General features: G+C 33.6%; 1 protein-coding gene across 2 annotated transcripts in view; it reads right to left on the bottom strand.

The window, feature by feature from the left end:
- Window positions 1–10,004: 10,004 nt before the first annotated feature.
- Window positions 10,005–22,597, bottom strand: part of VPS37A (VPS37A subunit of ESCRT-I) — a 51,888-nt gene continuing 39,295 nt past the window's right edge. The window contains exons 6-12 of one of the 2 annotated variants that reach the window (XM_045998402.1): window positions 21,725–21,795; window positions 18,952–19,079; window positions 18,813–18,871; window positions 18,667–18,735; window positions 15,538–15,681; window positions 14,513–14,593; window positions 10,005–12,951 (exon numbers count right to left, since the gene is read on the bottom strand). In XM_045998402.1, coding sequence (XP_045854358.1) covers window positions 14,513–14,593; window positions 15,538–15,681; window positions 18,667–18,735; window positions 18,813–18,871; window positions 18,952–19,079; window positions 21,725–21,795 — 552 coding nt within the window. In that variant the 3' untranslated portion in view covers window positions 10,005–12,951. The remainder of the gene's footprint in view (window positions 12,952–14,512; window positions 14,594–15,537; window positions 15,682–18,666; window positions 18,736–18,812; window positions 18,872–18,951; window positions 19,080–21,724; window positions 21,796–22,597) is intronic. The other variant, XM_045998401.1, reaches the window with a different exon arrangement.

A 22,597-nucleotide genomic window follows, 5' to 3' on the forward strand; every position in this document is an offset into this window, starting at 1 on the left:
TAATAATGATAAGACATCAAACCACAAAAACAATAGGATAAGACCAGGAACAATGGATCTACAAAACAAACATAAAACAACAAAATGGCAATAGCAAATCCTTATCCATAATTACCTTAAATGTCAACAGATTAATTTCTCCAATATAAAGACAAAGAAAGCCTAAATGGATTAAAATAACAAGACTCAAATGATAATCTGTCTACAAGAGACCCACTTCAGAATTAAAGGCAGACCAAGAGTGAAGAAAGACATTTCAAGCAATTGGTAACCAAAAAAAAGGCCAGGGTAGCTATACTTATATCACACTAAATAGACTTTAAAAATTGTAAAAAGCTGGTGTCTGGTGGCTCAGTCCATTAAGCGTCCACCTTCGACTCGGGTCATGATCCCAGGATCTTGGGATCAAGCCCCATGTCTGGCTCCTGGCTCAGTAGTAAGTCTTCTTCTCCCTCTGCCTCTGCCCCCTCCCCTGCTCATTCTCTCTCTCTCTCTCAAATAAATAATCTTTTAAAAAGTTGTAAAAAGAGACAAGTTCATTATATAAAAGATAAGGGGCTCAATACATGAAGATGACATAACAATTGTAAATATTTATGTACCCAATGTTAAAGTCAGAGCACATAAACACATAAAGCAAAAATGAACAGACCTAACAGAAGAAATAAACAACAATACAGTAATAGTTGGGGACTTTAATACTCTACTCAACAATGGACAGATCATGTAGACATCAAATCAATAAGGAAAAAGCAGATTTGAATAACACTATAGACAAAATGGACTTAACAGTGATATACAGAACATTCTATCTGGAGAGCAGAATACATTCTTCCCAGGTGTAAATGGAACATTTTCTAGGATAGAACATGTTACGACAAAAAACAATTCTTAGCAACTTCAAAAACACTGAAATCATACCAAGTATCTTCTCTGACCATAATGGTATGAAACTAGAAATCAGTAAAAAGGAAACTGCAGAAAAAAATAGAAATTAAAAGACACTCACCTGAAGATCCAAGGGATCAAAGAAGAAATTAAAGTGGAAATAAAGTATCCTGAGACAAATGACAATTGTGAGTGCAGTAAAAGCAATTCAAAGAGGGAAGTTCATAGCAATAAACATTCCAGATAAATAATCTAACTCCAGGCCTTAAGAAATAGAAAAAGAATAACAAAGTGAACCCCAAGTTTGCGTTAGGAAGGAAAAAGTTAAGATTACAGCAGAACTAAATGAAGGAGGTAAGAGGAAAGCAGTAGAGAGCACTAACCAAACTAAGAGGTAGTTCTCTGAAAATATATAACTGAGAAACTATTAGATGAGTCAAGGAAAAAAGAGGAACCAAATCAACAAAATCATAAAACATGGAGATAATACAACGGATACTAAAGAAATACATAGACTCATAAAAGGCTACTATGAACAATTATATGCCAACATACAGGAAAACGTGTAAGAAATAAAAAGTTCTTAGAAGCACACAATTCACTGAAACAGAACTGAGAAGAAACAGTCTGAATTAGAATAATTACTGGTATGGAGACTTAATCAGCAATTTAAAACTCTCCCAATGAAGAAAATTCCAAGACTGGATATCTTCACTGATAAGCTTTACCAAATATTTAAAGTAAAATTAACACTGATCCTTCTGAAACTCTTCCAAGAAATCAAACAGGTGACACTCCCAAACTCATTTTACAAGCCAACTTCACCAATAATCAAAGGCAGAAAAAGATACCACCAGAAAAGAAAACTATGAATCAATATCCCCGATGACAGAATGCAAAAATTCTGAACAAAATACGAGCAGACTTTAGCAGGAAAAGGATCACTTACAACGACCAAGGCTGATTTATACCTGGATTTATACCTGCAAGGATGACTTAGCATGCGCTAATCAATGGGATACATGACATTAACAGAATAAAAGAAAAAAAATCAATGATCATTGCAATAGATGGAGAAAAAGCATTTGAAAAAAATGCAACAACCGTAAAAACTCTTACCAATTACATATATAAGGAATGAATCTCAACATTACAAGGGCCATGTATGATAAGCCTACATCTAACAAAATATTCAATGGTCAAAGGGTGAAAGCTTTTCCTTTAGGATAGGGAACAGACATGTGTGCCCTCTCTCACCACTCATAGTCAACATTGTATTGGAAGTCCCTGACAGAGCAATCAGGCAAGAAAGAAATAAAGGGCATCAGAAATGGAAATGAAGAAGTAAAATTGTCTCTATTTACACATGACATGATTTTATAAATAAGAGTCTTAAGGACTCCACCAAAAAAATGTTAGATCTAATCAATGAATTCAGTAAAGTTGCAGGATACTCAATTAACATACAAAAATTTATACATTTCTATACAATAACAAATGACCTGAAAAAGAAATAAAGAACATAATCCCATTTACAATAGCATCAAAAGCAATAAAATACCGTGGAATAAATTTAACCAACGAAGTAAAAGATCTCTACTCTAAAAACTTTAATAAATTGATGAAAGAAACTGAGGAAGACACAAATACATGGAAAGGTATCTGTGTTCCTGGACTGGAAAAATTAATGTTGTTAAAATGTCCATATTGCCAAAGCCATTTACAGATTCATACAAATCCTTATCAAGATTCCTACATTTTCCTACAGAAAGTTTTAATTTTAAGTAATTTTAATAAATTTTAGGAATTTTTTCTACTTCTGTAGGAAAATGCCTACATTTTCTGTAGGTAGAAAAAATTCCTAGGGGCGCCTGGGTGGCTCAGTGGGTTAAGCCGCTGCCTTCGGCTCAGGTCATGATCTCAGGGTCCTGGGATCGGGTCCCGCGTCGGGCTCTCTGCTCGGCGGGAAGCCTGCTTCTCTCTCTCTCTGCCTGCCTCTCTGCCTTGTTGTGATTTCTCTCTGTCAAATAAATAAAATCTTTAAAAAAAAAAAATTCCTAAAATTTATATGGAACAAAAAAGGACTCTGAATAGCCAAAGACATCCTGACAAAAAAGAAAAACGCAGTAGGCATCAAGCTTCCTAATTTCATAGCAATAACGTATGTAAAGCTAGAGTAGATAAAAGCAGACAAATAGATCAATGAACAGAACTGAGAGCTCAGAAATAAACCCATACATATAGGGTCAACTATTATTTGACAAGGGAGCCAGGAACACTCTGGAGAAAGACAGTCTCTTCAATGAATGGTGCTGGAGAAACTGGATATTCACATGTTAAATATTGAAACTATATACCTATCTTACACCACTTAAAAAAATTAACTTGAAATGGATTAAAGACTTAAATGTGAGACTTGAAAAAATGGAATTCCTCACATAAAAAAAGGAAAAAAACTCCCTGACATGGGTCTTGGTCATAATGTTTTTTGGATGTAACACCTAAAACACAAACAACAAAATGAAAAATTAACAAGTAGGATTACATCAAACTAAAAGTTTCTTTTGCAAAACAATCAACAGAGTGAAAAGACAACCTATGAAATGGGAAAAAAAATACTGCAAACTATATATCTGATAAGGAGTTAAGGTCCAAAAAATATAAAGAACTTACATAAACTCAGTAAAAATAAAAATAGTCCAGGGCCACCTGGGTGGCTCAGTGGGTTAAGCCACTGCCTTCGGCTCGGGTCATGATCTCAGGGTTGTGGGATCAAGCCCCGCATCGGGCTCTCTGCTTGGCGGGGAGCCTGCTTCCTCTCTTTCTCTATGCCTGCCTCTCTGCCTACTTGTGATCTCTGTCAAATAAATAAATAAAAATCTTACAAAAATAAAAATAAAAAATAAAATAAAAATAGTCCAATTAAAAGACTTGACTAGACATTTCCCCAAAGAAGACACATGAAAGACAACTATTATATGAAAAATCTGCAGATCAAAATGACTGACATATCACCTCATGTCTGTTAGGAGGCCATCCTCAATAAGACAAGATATAACAAATGCTGATAAGGATGTGGACTAAAGGAATGCTTGTGCACTATTGGTAGAACTGTAAACTGGTGCAACCAGCACAGAAAACAGGATGGAGGATCCTCAAAATATTAAAATAGAATAACCACATCTACCAGTACACCAGCAGCACTTGAGGTCAGGACCCTTCCAGGCCAAGGGTCACTCCTGCCAACCAGTGACCCTGCAGGATTCATAGTCGCCCCTAGCAACCACTCAGGCTAGGGGCCATCCCTGTCTACCACAGTGCCCACAGCATTTGTGGACCTACCACAAGAGGGAGCACAGAGCCCACACAGGTCGCAACCTTGGAGCACCTGGCTCTAGTGGCCAATGGAGATTGCACTTCTGGCCCTAGAGGATATCCCCTACAAAAAGTTACTCCCCGAGGAGTAACTGAACTACCTAACTTGTAGAAAGAAACAAAGAGGCAAAGTGAGGAGACAGAATAGTATGTTCCAAAGAAAACTTAGAATAAAACCTCAGAAAAAGAACAAAATGAAATGGAGATGGTTGATCCAACAAATTAAGAATTCAAAGTAATGGCCATAAAGATGCTTACCAAACTCAGAAGAACAATGAATGACAAGGTGAAAATTTCAACAAAGAAAAACTGCAAGAAAGTACCAATCTAAACTGAAGAGTAAAGTAACAGAAATGAAAACTACACTAAAGGGAATAAATAGCAGATTAGATGATAAAAAAAAATTAAATGGCAATAAATTCATACCCATTAATAATTACTATAAATCTAATGAACTAAATGTTCCAATCAAAAGACAAAGTCACATTAGGCCACAAAACAAGTCTCAGTAAATTTAAGAAGACTGAAATGATTTGAAACACCCTTTCCAACCACAGAGGTATGAAACTAGAAATCAATTACAAGAAGAAAACCGGAAAAACCACAAACACATGTAGACTAAACAACATGCTATTAAAGAACCAATGGGTCAATGAAGACATCAAAGCAGAAATTAAAAAACAAAACAAAAAAACCTTGAGATAAATGAAAATGAAAATAAAAAATAATACCAAAATCTGAGACACAGCAAGAACAGTTCTAATGGGAAGTTTACAGTAATACAGGCCCACCTCAAGAAATAAGGAAAATCTCAAACAATCTAATCCTACATCTAAAGGAACTAAAAGAACAAACAAAACCCAAAGTTAGTAGAAGGAAAGAATAGAAAAGATCAGGATAGAAATAACTGAAATACAGACAAAACAAAACAAAAAAGGATCAATGAATCTAAAAGCTGATCCTTTGGAAGATAAACTTCAAAACATTTAGTTAGAATCATCAAAAAAAAAAAAAGAGAGAGAGAGAGAGAGAGACAGGGCCCAATAAATAAAATCAGGAATAAAAGAGCAATATCAAAAGACTACACTGAATAATTATATACAACATTTGAAAACCTACAAAAAATGCATAAATTCCTAGAAATACAGAAACTTCTGGAACTAAATCCAAAAGAAATAGAAAATCTGAACATACAAATTACTAGTAATGAAACTGAATCAGTAATCAATAAACTACCAACAAAGAAAAGTCCAAAACCAGATGGCTTCACTGGTGAATTCTCTCAAATACATAGAATACCTATCCTTTCAAAAAAATGAATAGGAATAAATGCTTCCTAAGGTAATTCTGTAAGGCCAGCATTACCTTAATACCTAAACTAGAAACAAACAACAACATAAAAAACAAAATAAGTTACAGGCCAATATCCCTGATGAACAGAGATGCAAAAATTCTCAACAATATATTAGCGAACTGAATTCAACAATGAATTGAAAGGATCGTCCTCCACAATCAAGTGGAACTTATTCTAGGGATACAAGGATGGTTCAACATTTGAAAATCTTTTAATGTGATAAACCACATCAACAAAGAATAAAGATCATATGATCATCTTAAAGATGCATAAAAAGAATATGACAAAGTTCAACATCCATTTATGATAAAGAGTCTCATTATATAGGTGGGTATTGTAGAAATGTACCCCAATGTAATAAAGGCCACATATGACAAACTCACAGCTAACATCATACTCAACAGTGAAAACCTGAAACCTTTTCTTCTAGGAGTAAGAACAAGACAAGGATACCTATTCTCACCACTTTTATTTAACATAGTATTGGAAGAACTAGCCATAGCAATTAGCCATGAAAAAGAAATAAAAGGTATCCAAATTAGGAAGTAAACTGTCACTATTTGCAGGTGACACGATACCATATATATAAAACCCTAAAGCCTCCACAAAAAAAATCAGAAATAAAAATTAATACAAAGGAATTCAGTACAGTTGCAGGCTACAAAATCAATAAACAGAAATATGTTGCATTTCTATATAGTAGTAACTATCAGAAAGAGAAAAATAAGAAAACAATCCCAATGACAATTATATCAACAAGAATAAAATACTTAGGAATAAATATTACCAAGGAGGTGAAAGACTGCTGTACAAAAAGCTGTAAGACACTGAAGAAAGAAATTGAAGATGACACAAATAAATGGGAAAACATACCATGCTTACGGATTGGAAAAATTAATAATTTTAAAATGTCCATACTACACAAAGTGATATACAGATTCAGTGCAATCCCTATCAAAATACCAATGGCATTTTTCACAGAACTAGAACAAATAACCCTAAAATTTGTATGGAATCACAAAAGAAACCAAATAGCCAACACTACCCTGAGACAGAACAAAGTTGGAGGTATCCTGTTCCCAAATATCAAACCACACTACAAAGCTACAGTAACCAAAACACTATGATACAGGCACAAAAACAGACAGATAGATCAATGGAACAGAACAGAGAGCCCAGAAATAAACTCACCCTTATATGGTCAATTGATATTTGACAAGTGGCAAGAACATACAATGGAGAAAAGACAGTCTCTTTATAGACTTAAATGTATGCTAAGGATCAACAAAACTGGAAGAAAACAGAAGCATTAAGCTCTTTGACATTGGTTTTAGCAACATTTTGGGGGGGTGTCTATCTTTTTAAACAAGGACAGTATAAGCAAAAATAAACAGGACTACATTAAACTAAAAAGGTTTTACACAGCAAAGGAAACCATCAACAGAACAAAAAAAAACATCCTACTGAATGGGAGAAGGTATTTGCAAATGACATATCTGATTAGGGGCTAATATCCAAAATATACAAAAGAACTCATCCAACTCAATATCAAAAAAATATATAAATAAACAATTTTGATTAAAAATGGGTAAAGGACCTATAAAGACAATTTTCCAAGAAGACAGAGAGGTGATTAATAGGCATGGAAAGATCTTAACATCAGCAACCATGTTGAAATGCAAATTAAGACCACACTTTAGTATCACTTTGTATCTGCCAGATACAAAAAGACAACCTGGATGCCTGGGTTGCTCAGTGGGTTAAGCCTCTGCCTTTGGCTCAGGTCATGATCTCAGGGTCCTGGGATCGAGTCCTACATTGGGCTCTCTGCTTGGCAGGGAGCCTGCTTTCTCTTCTCTCTCTCGCTCTGCCTGCCTCTCTGCCTACTTGTGTTCTCTCTCTGTCAAATAAATAAATAAATAAAATCTTAAAAAAAAAAAAAAAAGACAAGCAGTAACATGTTGGTGAGGATGTGGAGAAAAGAGAGCTCTGGTGAACTGTTGGTGGGAGGGTAAATTGGTACAGCCACTATGGAAAACAGTATGACATTTAAAATTAAAAATGAATCTACCTTAAGATCCAGCAATTCCACTTATATGTTTTTATCTGCAGAAAACAGACTAACTGGAAGACACATGCATCCCTTTATTATTTATATTAGCAAAGATACTGAAGCAACCTAAATATGCATGATATATGAAAGGATTAAAGTGATGTTTGTGTGTGTGTGTGTGTGTGTCTGTGTGTATGTATAAGTATGTGTACACAGATATACACACAGAGTGGAATATTACTCAACCAAAAAAGAGTGAAATCCTGTCATTTATGACAACTAGGATAGACCGAGAGAGTATTATCCTAAGTGACATAAGTCAGACAAAAACTAATACTGTATGATTTTGGTTATATGTGTAATCTAAACAGAAAAAAAAAAATCGAACAAACAATACAGGAACATACTCAAAGATACAGAGAACAAACTGATGGTTGCAGAGCAGGAAGGAGGGGGCAGACAAAATAGGTGAAGAGGATTAAGAGGTACAATTTTCCAATTATAAAATAAGACAGGACATGTAATGTACAGCATAGGGAATATAGTAATATTGTAACAACTCTGTATAATGACAGATGGTAACTAGACTTACTGTAGTGATCACTTCATAATACATATAAACAAATCACTATGTATAGCTGAAACTTATACAATACTTCCTATCGATTATCTTCAATTAACAGAAGTACAAATTGTCCTTGAAAAAAAAATTGAACTGCCATATGATCTAGTAATTCAATTTTGGAAAAAGATCCAAAAGAAACAAAAATACGTAACTCCAAAAGGTATCTGCACCTCCATGTTCATAGCATTATTTCCAAGAGCCAAGACACAGAATCAACCTAACTGTCCATTGATGGATGAATAAAGAAGGTGAATATATACACAATAGAATATTATTCAGCAATAAAGAACAAGGATATCCTGCCACTTATGACAATATGAATGGACCCTGAGGGTCCATTATTATGCTAAGTAAAGTAAGCCAGAGAAAAGCAAAAATTGTAGGCACTCTCTCTCATATATGGAATCTAAAACAAAAACCAAAACAACTCCTATGAAAAGAGAGCAGATTTATTGTTACCAGAGGTAGCAGTGTAGGGAGGAACTGGAGAAAGATGGTGAAAAGCTACAACCTTCCAGTTACAAGATAAGTACTGGGTTGTAACAGCATGAACGTAGCTAACACTGCTTCATGATATACCTGAAAGTTAAGAGAGTTAATTAATCCTAATAATTCTCATCATAAGGAAAACAACGTTTTGCTTTTTTTTTTAGTTCATCTACTAAGTCAACTTACTGTGGTAATCATTTCAAAATATATACATTATGTTACATATCTTAAACTTACATAGTGATATATATTAACTATGTATAATAAAACTGAGAAAAAAAGAGAAAGGTTAAGAAAGCTACATTGCTGAAATGTCCAGTATGAAAGGTTTGGAAGGGGTATAGTAATGTATTTAAATAAATAAAATAATCCAGCATTCAGTTGACTCTTGAACAACACCAGTTTGAACTGCGCAGCTCCACATATATACAGATTTTTTTTTTCAATAAAGCACAGGAGTGTAAATATTTTCTTTTTATGATTTTAACATTTTCTTTTCTCTAGCTTACTTTATTATAAGAATGCAGTATATAATATGTACAATGAACAAAATATGTGGTAATCAATATTTTATGTTATCATTAAGGCTTCCAGGCAACAGCAGGCTACTGGTGGTTAAGTTTTTGAGGAGTCAAAAATCATACATGGATTTTGTTTGTGCAGATAGTCAACGCCCCAACCTCAGCATTGTTCAAAGGTCAACTGTAACTATTTATGTGTTCATCATTTAAAAACAGAACAACTATAATATGTTAGAAATATGTAATATAAAAGTACTCTGTTAATGTAAATAAAACAAGTGTAATTCTTTTAGAATATAAAATTTGAGCATACTCTAAATATTTGTTCATTTTCTGCAATTTACTGTATATAGTAATATCTTATTATTAATACTTAGGATATAGTTGTAATGGGTTTTGCATTTTTTATAACACAACTTACTATATGCCATTCTTGTAGTTATCAACTCTTAGAAACTTCTTTGCCTAATACTGAGGATGAGCTTTTAATTTCTTCCATTTGGCAGTTTTTATCTATAAAAATAGAGAATTAAAATTTTTTTTAAAATGACACGTAAATATATGAAACAAAAGTATGCATTTATTTTGAAATACAAGTAGTATAAATATTTGATATTTTAAAATGTCTTTAATGGATGTCTTTCACATCAGACACAAACTTTTTTCAGCCTCCCCAAACATTTTACAGGATACTATATACATATGTTCATTTAGACTACTTACTAAAAGTTACTCTAACACTAATATTTATATAAAAAGTTACATTTATTGCATATCAAAACTTTATTATACTTTCACAGGGTCTTGAAAGAGCATGGCTAATCCAAAAGACTAAAATCTCTAATAGTACATTTTCATTTTAAGTAAAACATCAATCAGAAAGTGTTTTATTTAGGGCACCTGTTTTAAGGCATAGGTAATAAAGTAATGTAAAACTGACAAGGCAGATTACTTCCCAACTAATAATATTTAGAGCTCAAGTGACTTGTTATTTAGTGATACTCAGGAAAATTTAATGATTGGAAGTAGGTAAGAACTTTGATGGTGGTTCAGCAATCAACAAAGGAACTCTTTTAAAAATAAAGTCAGGTGAGGATAAGGGAAACCTTGGCATATAGTTTTACTCTTTAAGTTCAAAAAGTTTACTTTCTTCCCCTAAAAATGAATTCTAATTTTCACTGAAATTCCTTCAATTTAAGCGAATATGATTTATGATCAAACTTACCTGTCAACCAAGCTCTATGCCAATATAAATTTCCTACTCTTGTTTACTCCTAGAAAACCTTCCAACTTTGAAACAGTTATCTTTACTATACATCTCATTTATTTAGACAACTTTCTTCTCTTTGAGATGTTTAGCATTTAAATTTCTACCTATGACAAACCTCTACTCTGAATAATAACTCCTAAGCTTTTCCCTATTTTCTGATTTCCATCTGGTTTTCTCTTATATGTTAAAGTAAATCAGAACTTCTGCCTTGGCAGGCCTTTTTCCCTCTGTGGCATGACTTCTCCAAATAACCAATTCTTAGAAAAACAACATAGCCATAAAATTACCCAAAAAGTCATTCACTTTTTCTATTGCAATAGAAACCCAAATTCACAGAGAATTATTCAAATGCAGACTTTTTCTGTCTTGGACAACTTATACAACCTGTATCTGAGCTAAACTGTCTGCTGGTTAAATGCAGATATTCATGATCAAATCCCTCACTTTAATGACTAGGTTGTATGGAAGTTGCCTAATAAATTAATTTTGGAAGGAGGAAGCAAACTATGTTAACTGGTATAGAACGAAACTAGGACAGTTTGGTTTAAAGAATAAAGAATATTGAGATGAATTACATGATTATGGGGAAGAAATTTACTATGTAAGAAAATGTGGGTTGTTTGGGGCTTTGTTTGATTTTGTGTATAGGGAAGGTTAGATGAAGCACCTAAACCATGTTTGAGTTACTGTATAGTATTTCCACAGTGCCTTTTTCTGAATAGGTGTTTAATAAAATTAGCAGATCAAATGAATTAATGTCCCTTTAAACGGCTGTGATCTGCTGGTCTCCTGTTATAGGTTCTACAGTTTCTAAGAAAGCTACCTGATTGTTTGCAAAAGAGTGGGGCTATTATGTCCTCCATTGCAGTGATTGCTGGGAAAACTGGAAGTTCTGCTGGTCTGTACAATAAGGAAATACCCGGAAGACTCTGTCACAAATTCAAAACACTTACCTCAGTTATTTCATCCACAAGTCTATAAAAATCATGTCTGGTCATTGTGAAGATTAAACAACATGCCCTTAGCACAGCGCCAGTGAGACAAGCAATTAATGAAAGGTAATTATCTTTATTCCAATTATATATTTATAGTCCATATGAATACTTGGTCTTCCACAAAGACAGATTATTATTTTTCAAGTCTAAGAAAATAATTCTGTTTTTCCTAAAGTTCTATTGCCAAGAACGTGTACAGAAAGAAAAAGAATGAAAAATAAAACAAAACCGTAGTACTATATGCTGGCATTTGGAATAACAATACATATTGGGATGGAAATTTAAATAAAAATATGCATTAAGTTGTTTTGTGATTTAGACATGGCCTTACCAAGCCTCAGATACATACAGTTACAGATTATCTCCTTTATTAGCTTTTACAGCTACCCATAAAATGTGTTCATTCTGTAACACTGTATAGAAGCAAATTACAATTTAAAGAGCTTCAATAAAATTAATTAAAAACTAGACTGCCTAAAAGCTAAATATTAATTTCATTACTAAACCTGTTCTTAGGAAAAGCTAGCTCACAATAAAGTTAAAAAAAAAAAAATCAGACTTCTGTGTCTAGATTTACTATTTATTAGCAAAAAGATTGTTTTTAACATTAGGAATTCAGAAAGTATATCATTATCCAATCACAAACCTATCAGATACTTATATAAAAAAATTAGTATGAAAGTTTATGTTGGACTAGATGAAGTAGAAGGCAATTTTTTTCTATTAGGTAAAATAATTATTTAACTATATTGCTTCTTAAGTGTACCCTTAATTTTAAAAATTAAATAATATATGAGCTGATGTATTCTCTTGATTTACTGTGTATTAAAAGTTACTTTCTTGAGATGGCACATTAGTAGGTTTGGTATTTCCTGACACTATGAATATTTAAAAACAAATGGTTTTTGAAAGTTTCATCATCTGGAAAGAAGGAAAAATAAAGCTTTCTACAGTTGAAAATAGTAATTTTTCAAAAAGGTTGAGAGGAAAAATATCTAAACAAACCATTTTTGATAAAGAAATGAGGCAGTTTCAAATTAAAAATATAAATTTAAATGAAGCAATTTTATAAAATATTGATAATAGCTAAAATTACATGCATAGGTACTTAACAGAGGAATAGCAATGGAACTTAAATATGATAGGACTGATCAACAATAAATAAACATTTATAGTGCAAATCGTGCAGAAAAATTTCTCAAAGCAAAGACCACAGCAATCATTCTGATCTGTATAAAACCAGTCTCAGTTCTGCATACAACCTATACAGGATGTCTATGAATTCAGCCACTGTGATGAAATGCCAATTTGCAAATCATACATAAAAATGTGCTTAGTCTTGTGTCATTTCTGTCTTGGCAGTTTATGTTTTCAGGAAAATCTGAAAAGAAAAGAACATAAAAAAACCCTAAGATTTAAATTTAGATGATAAATTTTCATCTCTTTACATTCCCTTCCAATTAAGATCTACCTATAAGAAGATAACTTGGAAAAAGGAGATAGGGAAAGGATTCTAGCATGTTCGTATAAATAATTACTCAATGCCAACTTTCTTCTTATGCCTTGATATTAAAAATCAACCCTTACCCAAAGGGATTGACAGTAGATTTGTAAAACAAACAAACAAAAAACCAATTCAATGTTGGCAGTAATGTTATGTACAACTAGATTAAGGAAAGGGGCAGATGAGTCTGAGGTAGAGATGAGAAATTCCTGCCACTTCCCTCCTTAGAAATGCTCCCTTCGCAGAGTCTACTCCTTCAGCCCATTTGAATGAGCAAAGGGCCACATGACACTGATCTCCAGGCCAAACTGCTGTTGGGCCAGTCTCTCTGCTGGGGATTTGCAATGAAACCCTTGTTCGTCTCCGTGGGCTACCTGAACTGTCATAATGTGATCAGGCCTGCAGGCAGCCACAGTGGAGCACATGCGAGCAGAGCTAAGAAAAGAGCTCTGAAGAGCAAGTTGGGAAGCACAAGAGAGTGAGAGGCAGGAAAGAAGAGAGATGCGGGAAAGAGAAACAGGCAGCCTTGGCAAGGGTTTGAGAAGTTTTTATGGTCTTCCATAGTGTTTTCACTCGGTGACGGAGCTGTCCTTTGTGCATTTTGGCTCTATCTCTGCATTGTTCAATAATACAAACTTTTACTTAAATTTGCTGGGGTGGGAACTACTTTTCACAATCAAATCACTCCTGAAACTACATAGATGGAGAGGAAAAGGATGAGTGTCTTGAGATCGATAAAGGCGTGACCAAAGATAAAGTAACAGGAGAAAGAACATGAAATGGAGAACTTCAGGGGAAAACAGAAAATTGAAGAGGGTGCTCTTAAATATACTCCAGATTACAGAAGGCTTAAAACCAGTGAGAAATTTAACAGTGATCCTACCACTGCTAAGATCTCATCATAAGTTCTGCAGCAGAGAAATTAAACTACGGGGTGGTATTTGAGGAAGCTCGTTCTGTCAGTGCTGTGTAGGAAGGAGAAACGCTACATTCTGGTGACTGGCAAGACAATTACTGGAATAATCCTGGTGTGAGATGGAAAAGCGACAGACTGGAAGTTCATTTTAAAGGAAGAACTGACAAAGGAGACTAGTGAGAAATATGTCAACTAAGTGATACGGTATACACCACACAGGAGCTAAGAGACAGGAATGAATTATAGTTTATGATTCTACAGAACTATCCAACACTGAAAAAAATCATTTCATTTAAGCCGACATCATAGTGATAAAACATCCAAAAGACTTCCACTGGTTAAATGCTAATATATATAAAATTACGCTTCATGTATAATACAAAGCATTTTATATATCCTCTAACACAGAAGCTATGACAGAATTATGCTTAAAGCTGACTAAACAGGCACTGGTAAAAAGACTTCAATTAAAGAACAGTCATGCAATAGCCTCTGACTCAAACTTTCTGGGAGACAATTTACCTATAGTGGGGTGTGAAATTGGCTGTGCATTGCTATTGCCTGTTGAAGTTTCTCTTCCTTGGCTCTTCTACAGTGGCAGATCTAGAAGATAAATGATTTAAAATACCAGTCATTCTCCAATGATTTACCTACTACTTCTTAAATTATGACAGAGTTTGAAGTAAGAATCCTTTAACCTGCTGACATTTTTAACTTTTAAATGATTAAGGTAGCTCAAAATTTAAGAATCCCCACCCCCGCACACATGGAATTGTATTTGGAAGACAACCTTTTCCTGTGAACTTCTAGAATGTTAAAACAAACCTTGACCCATTATATCAATTCTCTGATTGTAGAATTTCAAGCATCTGTGTTTTAAAAATAAAAAAAGAATCCTACTGTTGTTAGCTAGGAAGCTTAGTAAATAAAAGCTTCAAGGTATAGTACCATAAAAGAATGAACCAGAAATCACTGCCTTACTAATGTTATAACTAGTCTTTAACGTCCCTAAACTTCAATTTTTCTCTTATGGAAAACGGGGATAATAAAATCTGCCCACTTTCCTTAACAGGAATGCATATACATAGCACACATTTTACGAAGTTTAATAACAAAAGGTTAATTTTCAAATGTGATGTTTCAGAGAAATTACATAAATATTTAGAATTCTATCAAAGGGCAAAATACTATTAAATAGACTTTCTTAATTTTTGGAAATCAGAACAGAACAGAAACTACTGCAGAACATTCTCAATAATATTTGCAAATTTTAAAATTTAGATTCTTCCCTTTTTAAATAACTTGTTGAACATAAGCAGTTGTACACTCCTATAACTACTAAGACCAGACTTAAGCTAATTTACTAACTTTAATACAAAATGATAATAAAATATTGCTATCATTCTTAAAGAATAGAGGCTCTTCAGTTTCTTCTCAGGGCACTCAAAACTCTTCAGTAACATGCTGAAGTATTTTTTACTCATGAATATATTTAAGTAATTTGATATAACACTGTCAGTTGTCCTCAACTGAAGACTATTACATACTGTTCTCTTCTCCATGAAGCTACTGAGAAAATCATCTATTTCAGTTTTCCCCTCTAAGAAATCTTCAGCAATATTATCAGATTCCTCCTCAGCTTCATGTGCTGCTACTTTCAATCTTGCCTGTAGGGCACTCGCACTACAGCTCTGAAAAAGAAAATCAAGTACTAATTTAGTTTACAGTGCTCAGAAAAACTCCTTCTAGAGTCAAAGAAAATGAAAGCAATTCATTATATGCCTCACACAGCCTCTTGAGGAAGACTGCTACCACCAACGTTCTCAGCATTTGGATACAGGGGTAGATACCAAACACAAAAGAACCCAATCCATTGGCTGCAAACCACTGAATGAGGGAAGCTGACCCAATCAATGTTTTCTCCTAGGGTTTTAAGAATTAGGTCACGGTAGTAGGCAACCTCTAAGAGGACCTCTATAATCCCTACCTCTTGGGCTGGACATGGTGACTCCCTCCTAATGTACAGAATATGACAAAGTGATGGTATTAAATCTGACCCAACAGGCAAAAGAACTGTACAAACACTGCTGAAAGAAACTGAAGACATAAGGGGAAAGACATCTCGTGTGAATGGATTGGAAGACTTCATAATTTTAGGGAGACAATACTACCCAAAGTGATCTACAGAGTCAATGCTATTCCTATCAAAATCTCCATGATAGGTTTTTGTGGAAAAAGAAAAACCCATTCTAAAATTCATATGAAATCTCAAGTGACCCCAAATAGTCACAACAATCTTAAAAAGAACAGATATGCATACTTCCCGACTTCAAAACTTACCATAAAGTTACATCAATCAAAACAGCATTGTACTGGCATAAGAAGAGACTTTTAGATGAATGAAAGACCAAGCCGAGAAAAATATCCTCACATACGTGGTCAAACATTTTCAAAAGTGTGCCAAGACCATTCAATGGGGAAAAAAAAGTCTTCGGCAAATGGTGCAGGGAAAACTGGATACATGCAGGATGAAGTTGGACCTTTATCTTACCTCTTATATAAAAATCCACTCAAAAGAGAAAAAAGTAAATAAAAACTAACTCGAAATGGATTAAGACCTAAATAGAAGAAATAAGACTATTTTTATCTTTCATTTTTTTAAATAATTTTTTTAAGTAGGCTCCATGCCCAGCGTGGGGTCCAACGTGGGGCTTGAACTCATGACCCTATGAGCAAGACCTGAGCTGAGATCAAGAGTTGGACTCTTAACCAACTGAACCACTCAGGCGCTCCAAGACTATTTTTAATAACAGTCATGCTAGTGGGGGTGAGTTGGTAACTCACACACAGGAATGAAAAGGAATGAACCATTTTCTCATCACTCTTGCCAACCCTGGTCATCTATCTTTACAAGTATGGCTCACAAGGATGATACAAAATTATTATTATTCTGAAAGGCTGACATTCTGTTCAAATATTTCCATTATTTATTCACTGAATATTTACTGAGTATCTACTATGTGCCAAGCACTGGACCTGGTACTGATTATGCACAGAATAAAACATGGCATGTTTCTACACTGATGGCACCAACAGTCCAGTGAAGTGATTTACATACTTTATACAGAAGTCTTACTTGGGGCGCCTGGGTGGCTCAGCGGGTTAAAGCCTCTGCCTTCGGCTCAGGTCACGATCCCAGGGTCCTAGGATCGAGTCCCGCATCAGGCTCTCTGCTCAGCTGGGAGTCTGCTTCTCTGTCTCTCTGCCTGCCTCTCTGCCTACTTGTGATCTCTGTCTGTCAAATAAATAAAATCTTAAAAAAAAAAAAAATAAAAGAAGAAGTCTGACTCATCATCCCCAAAGATTGAGTGAACACACGTAGAGACAAACATAAGAATCAAGGTTTTATTTTTTAAGTGTTTCAAAAATCATTTTAAGCAATTCTCATAGAAATGGCAAAGAAGACAGGGTAACTATTATACCAGCATGACCACTGGACATTCATATTTCTCTTTTTGAGTTTCTTGTTCTTTCATTTGCCTATCACTAGCATCACTGTCTTATTCCTAATATTAAGGGATCCTGGAAATATCTGGCAATTGTGATCCTTGCTGTTGGTTTTAATATTCTTTATCAAGTTAAGGAATTAATTTCTATTCTTAACTTACTATGAATTTATAAAGAATGATGTGACTATTGTGAAAAGCTTATTTAGCATCTAATGTGCAACTAAGAGTGTTTCCGATGCTTCTCTCAGGCTTTCTTCTGGTTAAGAGTGAGGGAGGACTGCTTACATTTGATTCCTGACCCTGATACTTTCGGTTTATATGACCTCAGGGAAGTTATTCAATATCCCTGGCTCAGACTGCTTATCTGTACTATAAAAAATAACACCTATGTCCCAGAATTTTGTGGAAATAACAGGCAATATATGAAAATAGTGCAGTGAAGTGAAAGATGCATAATCATTATTCAATGTTAGCTATTATTTTTTATGTCTTTAATTCTAAAGGATGATCAAATTATCTGAAATCCATTATAAACTTATATTCTCCTTTGCCATCATTTTTTTGTTTTATTTTCTATTTGTTGTTTTATTACATTGGCTTTATCTTCCAGAACTGCTGATTTTAAAGGAAAGAGGATGTTGGTTATTGATATGACATAAAGATTTTATTTCCTAATCCTTTTCATTTTTAAAGATTTTTCAGAAATATGGGTTGAATTTTATGAAGTGGTTTTTATTTTTTATTTAACTGGATTTCTGGCATAAAATCTATTATTTGTGGCAAATTAAACTTTGTAATTTTCATATACTTTTCAACTTTCTAAGTTTTCATTTAAGATAGCTGTACATAAGCTTACAAGTGAGATTACAGTTCAAGTTTTTGGTTAGATTTTATTAGAAGAGGTAAACTGGCATTTATAATAACGTTCCTAGTTATTTATGAGGCTTTCTGCATGTTTGTGCTTTGGAACCAATATGTCCATGCATGAGCACAAATAATGTATAATGACCCATAAATGAGAGCTGTTCATCTCACTTAAAGGTTTCAAGCCTTATAAAGACAGACACCTAATAAGTGCTTTCTGATAATAATGAAACTAAGAATGTGGCTCACACATATTGAGATTAAAAATCCCTATGGTAAAGGAAAAAGAGCTAAACACCTTACCTCACTGAGTTCATGCTGCCTTTGCATTTTCTTTTCAAAAGTAGATTTCAGCTGTGTAAGCAATTCATACTAAAAGATAAAATTAAAATGTTATTTTATTATATTTTTAAATTGTATGGACTTCTTCAAAGTAATAACTAACTTACCTTATCTAAAACGGTTTGCCTTTTGGCTTCCAAGCTGGGCTCCAAAAGGAGATTTTTTCCTGTAAGATAAATTTCTGGTTTATTTCTAGGTAAACATCGTATTTTTCTTAGGAAATTTAAGAAGTAAGGGAAGACATACTTGCTAGCTCTTCAATACTTTTTACTAAGTCATCCTTGTCAGTAATAATCTGTTTTAGTTGGGGCAAGGTCAGAAACTGTTCTAGTAATATCTCTTCTTGGTCATTCATATCTGTAAGCTGTGACACACTAGAAACACAACAGAAAAGTTAATGAATATCAGTCACTAGTTTTCCTCCATGATGATGAATATTCACAGTTTTTCCATTTTATTCCATTTTATTTCCGTTTTAGTTGATATGGCTCTAAATAATTTTTGAACTATCATTTATGTAGCTACACACACACAAACACACACACAAAGAAGGCAAATTATAACCTTAAAAGCAAATAAAACATCAACCACAGAGAACATAAAGTGGTCTGAAAGTAGCATCCAATCAAGATAGGATTATTAAAACTAGGGCTCATGAACAATCACGACAATGTTAACTTCCATATCTATTTAGCTAACTGGCATGTGTCTGCCACAAAAAAGATAAGTATATGGATACATGTGTGTACAGCTATTCAAAAAATATTTAAAGAAAAGCAATCATGGAGGGCTAAACCAAAACCAAAAATCAATATCCATAGGGTGAAAGAGGGAACTGGATGGGTAGGACAGGAATGGAAGCTAAACCTTACTGAACATATTTATTGGTTTTGACTACAGATCTATACAAAAGCATCATATGTTTAAAACAATTTAATTTTTAAAAAGCAGTCTCTAAAATTCAGAGTAAATGGAAAGAAATGAATACTGTTTTTTTTTCTAAGTTACATATCATCTGGACAAGTATTATTCAGACTTTTAAAAACAGTATTTGGCTGTACATGTCAGGTGTGAGAACCAGGACACAAAAGTATAAAAAAACAAAAACAAACTCTTATTCTGAATTTAGTAATCTCAGTAATAATATTGGTATTGTAATTTTTAAAAAGAACAAGTGCCTTTCAGAAAAATGACTTCAGGACAGGGAAGAGAAATTTCACAATGAGCCCATGGCACATTTGTTTCATCAGAAAGGCTACAGAAGCCAAAGTGAAGAGTTTGCTAGGTACTCAAAATAGAACTGTGTAAGCATCAAAAAGAATAATGACTGTAATAGACTGAAACACATCAAATATATTTGTTTAAAATTTATGAGTTCTTAATAACACAGAAACAACTACAAAAATAAAAACAAAAAAGCCTTGCCTATCAGAAATCTTGGAGCTTGTTTGTACATCAACTCATTATTCTGAAAGTTGAAAAACACAAAAAATAAGGATTTATCTTTCCATTTCTATATGAAGTGTATTTCAAAAAAACCCAAATAGTTGATATAGAAAGTTCTTCTTCACAGAATTCTCGCTGATTCGGGCAGCATAAAATCACATTTGCAATCCTTAATGAAATAATGGATTGCCAATGATTTCAGGGGTTTCACCTGTTTCAATCTTAATGTCACTAAAAATTGGGCAACCAGACATCACTGCTGCCTTACATGATGTAATAGGAAGTATGATGTAAGTACTCGGGACTAAAGAACTGAACAAATTTTTTTTTCAGCATTGAGATATAATTGATATATAACATTGTGTGGGTTTATAGTATACAGCTCAATGACTTATTAGTGAGTTGATAAAACTGAACCTAAATCTAATTAAAATTCTAGACCTAGCTACCAAGAGAAAGAAATATAGGAAAGAGAAGAACATTTTCAGTAGTACTACAAGGATGCAATCAAGCAAAAAGAAGATATAGAAAATTCTACAAGACAAATAAGGAATTTCCTCAATAAATACATAATAATATAATGTACATAACATGTATAATAATATAATGTGACATTTTAATATTTTTTTTAAAAAGGAGGAGGAAAAAAGAATCCTTTAGAACATTGAACAGTAACAGTGCCTATTTCCTGGGGTTGCTGCAAGCATTACGATTCACAGGAAACCTTAACATGTATGTGATACATTGTAAACCCTCACTATTATCAGAAAATAATGAGCCACTACTTCCTAAAAATGATGGTAAAATACTGCGTCAATTTAGGTAAACTCTTTTTTTTTTACAACTGTAGGGTTTCTCATGGGTATGTGGCTGTGTATCCCTGGTGGGATATAACCCAGAGACAAAAAGAATTACAAAAATTTTTTTCAAATTATACTCAAAAGTCTTAGTAGTAACAATCTTATCAGTATTATCAACTTTCAACAGGGTATGAAGGATGCAATGCTTCCCAAAGGTGAGTAGCCACAAAACAATTTTTTCATGAAGCAATTTAGAGAAGCAGTGTTCTACGAAAAACAGTACCTTAAACTCAAATATTACAAACTTATGTGCCATCAGTTTGAATACAATTTGGGTCTGTAAAAACACTATGCTTATTACTTTACGAGAACATTAATGTGTTCCTCTATGTACAAAGTTTTACCTACAAAAGGAACAATGAAAAAGTCTAAAATAAGCCAAAAAATATTTGAAATCACCAGGGATGATGTACTGAGAAATAATTTTCACAATAATGTAACCCTTAAGAGAGAACAACATTGTTATCCTGGTAACTATTACATCATTTCCAGCATCTAGAAAAATCCCAGGGCACATAATATGTCACTCAATAAATACAACCTAGACAACATAAAACTGATTTACATAACTTTCCCGCTAAGACGATCACAATACGCAAATAGTGAGCATTTAAAAACTCTTTCTTTAATATGGGTATGAAAATAATGATCTGGTTTGTATTCATCATTGTCAAATAGGTAATGAATACGACATTACTCTCCAAGTTTTTTACCTTAGTTCTGAGAGTTCGGGAAATGTATCAGGGATATCTGGCATCTTGTAACCAAAACCATCCTGGCTTACCTAAAGAGAGTTTGAAATGGTATTAAGTTTTAGCCGTCTTTTTTGACTGCTCCTATTTACTTATAAACTTAATTTCTAATGTACCACATCCCATGTTTCATTATCATCTCAATTTTGCACTTTACATTGTCCTTATTCTCCCCTTCTTTCTTTACTCTTATTTTTTCAGTGTACTTTATACATAGAGTGTTAAATTTTTTTTCTGTTTTCTTTGGGTGAGGTTCATGTGAGTACCTGTGTGACCTCTTTCTTGGGCAAGTATATAACTGTTAAATAAAATGCTTAAATGTATCTGTGACAAATGTAGAGAATTATCTGTGGATTTCATTAATATATATATAAATACATCTGCTTCATGTAAGAATTTTAAAAAATGTAGTAAATTGCAAAAGCATGAATAGTTATATAACTGAATTTGACAAGACAGGGTACATAATAGGTATCCATTGTTTACTAGGTAATGGAATAGGTAATCTTTTGTTTTATAAATGACTTTTTAAAATTGAGGATCCTTGAAAAATTCTCTTGTAATTTTGTTTACCCTATGAACTGTAATTCATGATACTCACAATATCTGCTCATAATATTCATTAATACAATGATGAAAGGTATTGGAAAACAAAGTCCACTTGGGCCTAATCTGAAAAACAATCTGAGGGTTTTGAAGGGGCAGGGGGTAGGAAGTTGGGGGAGCCTGGTGGTGGGTATTATGGAGGGCAAGTATTGCATGGAGCACTGTGTGTGGTACATAAATAATGAATTCTGTTATACTGAAAAGAAAAAAAAAAGGGAAAAATAAAAA

Source organism: Meles meles, chromosome 2, assembly GCF_922984935.1.
Source record: "Meles meles chromosome 2, mMelMel3.1 paternal haplotype, whole genome shotgun sequence".
NCBI lineage: Eukaryota > Metazoa > Chordata > Mammalia > Carnivora > Mustelidae > Meles > Meles meles.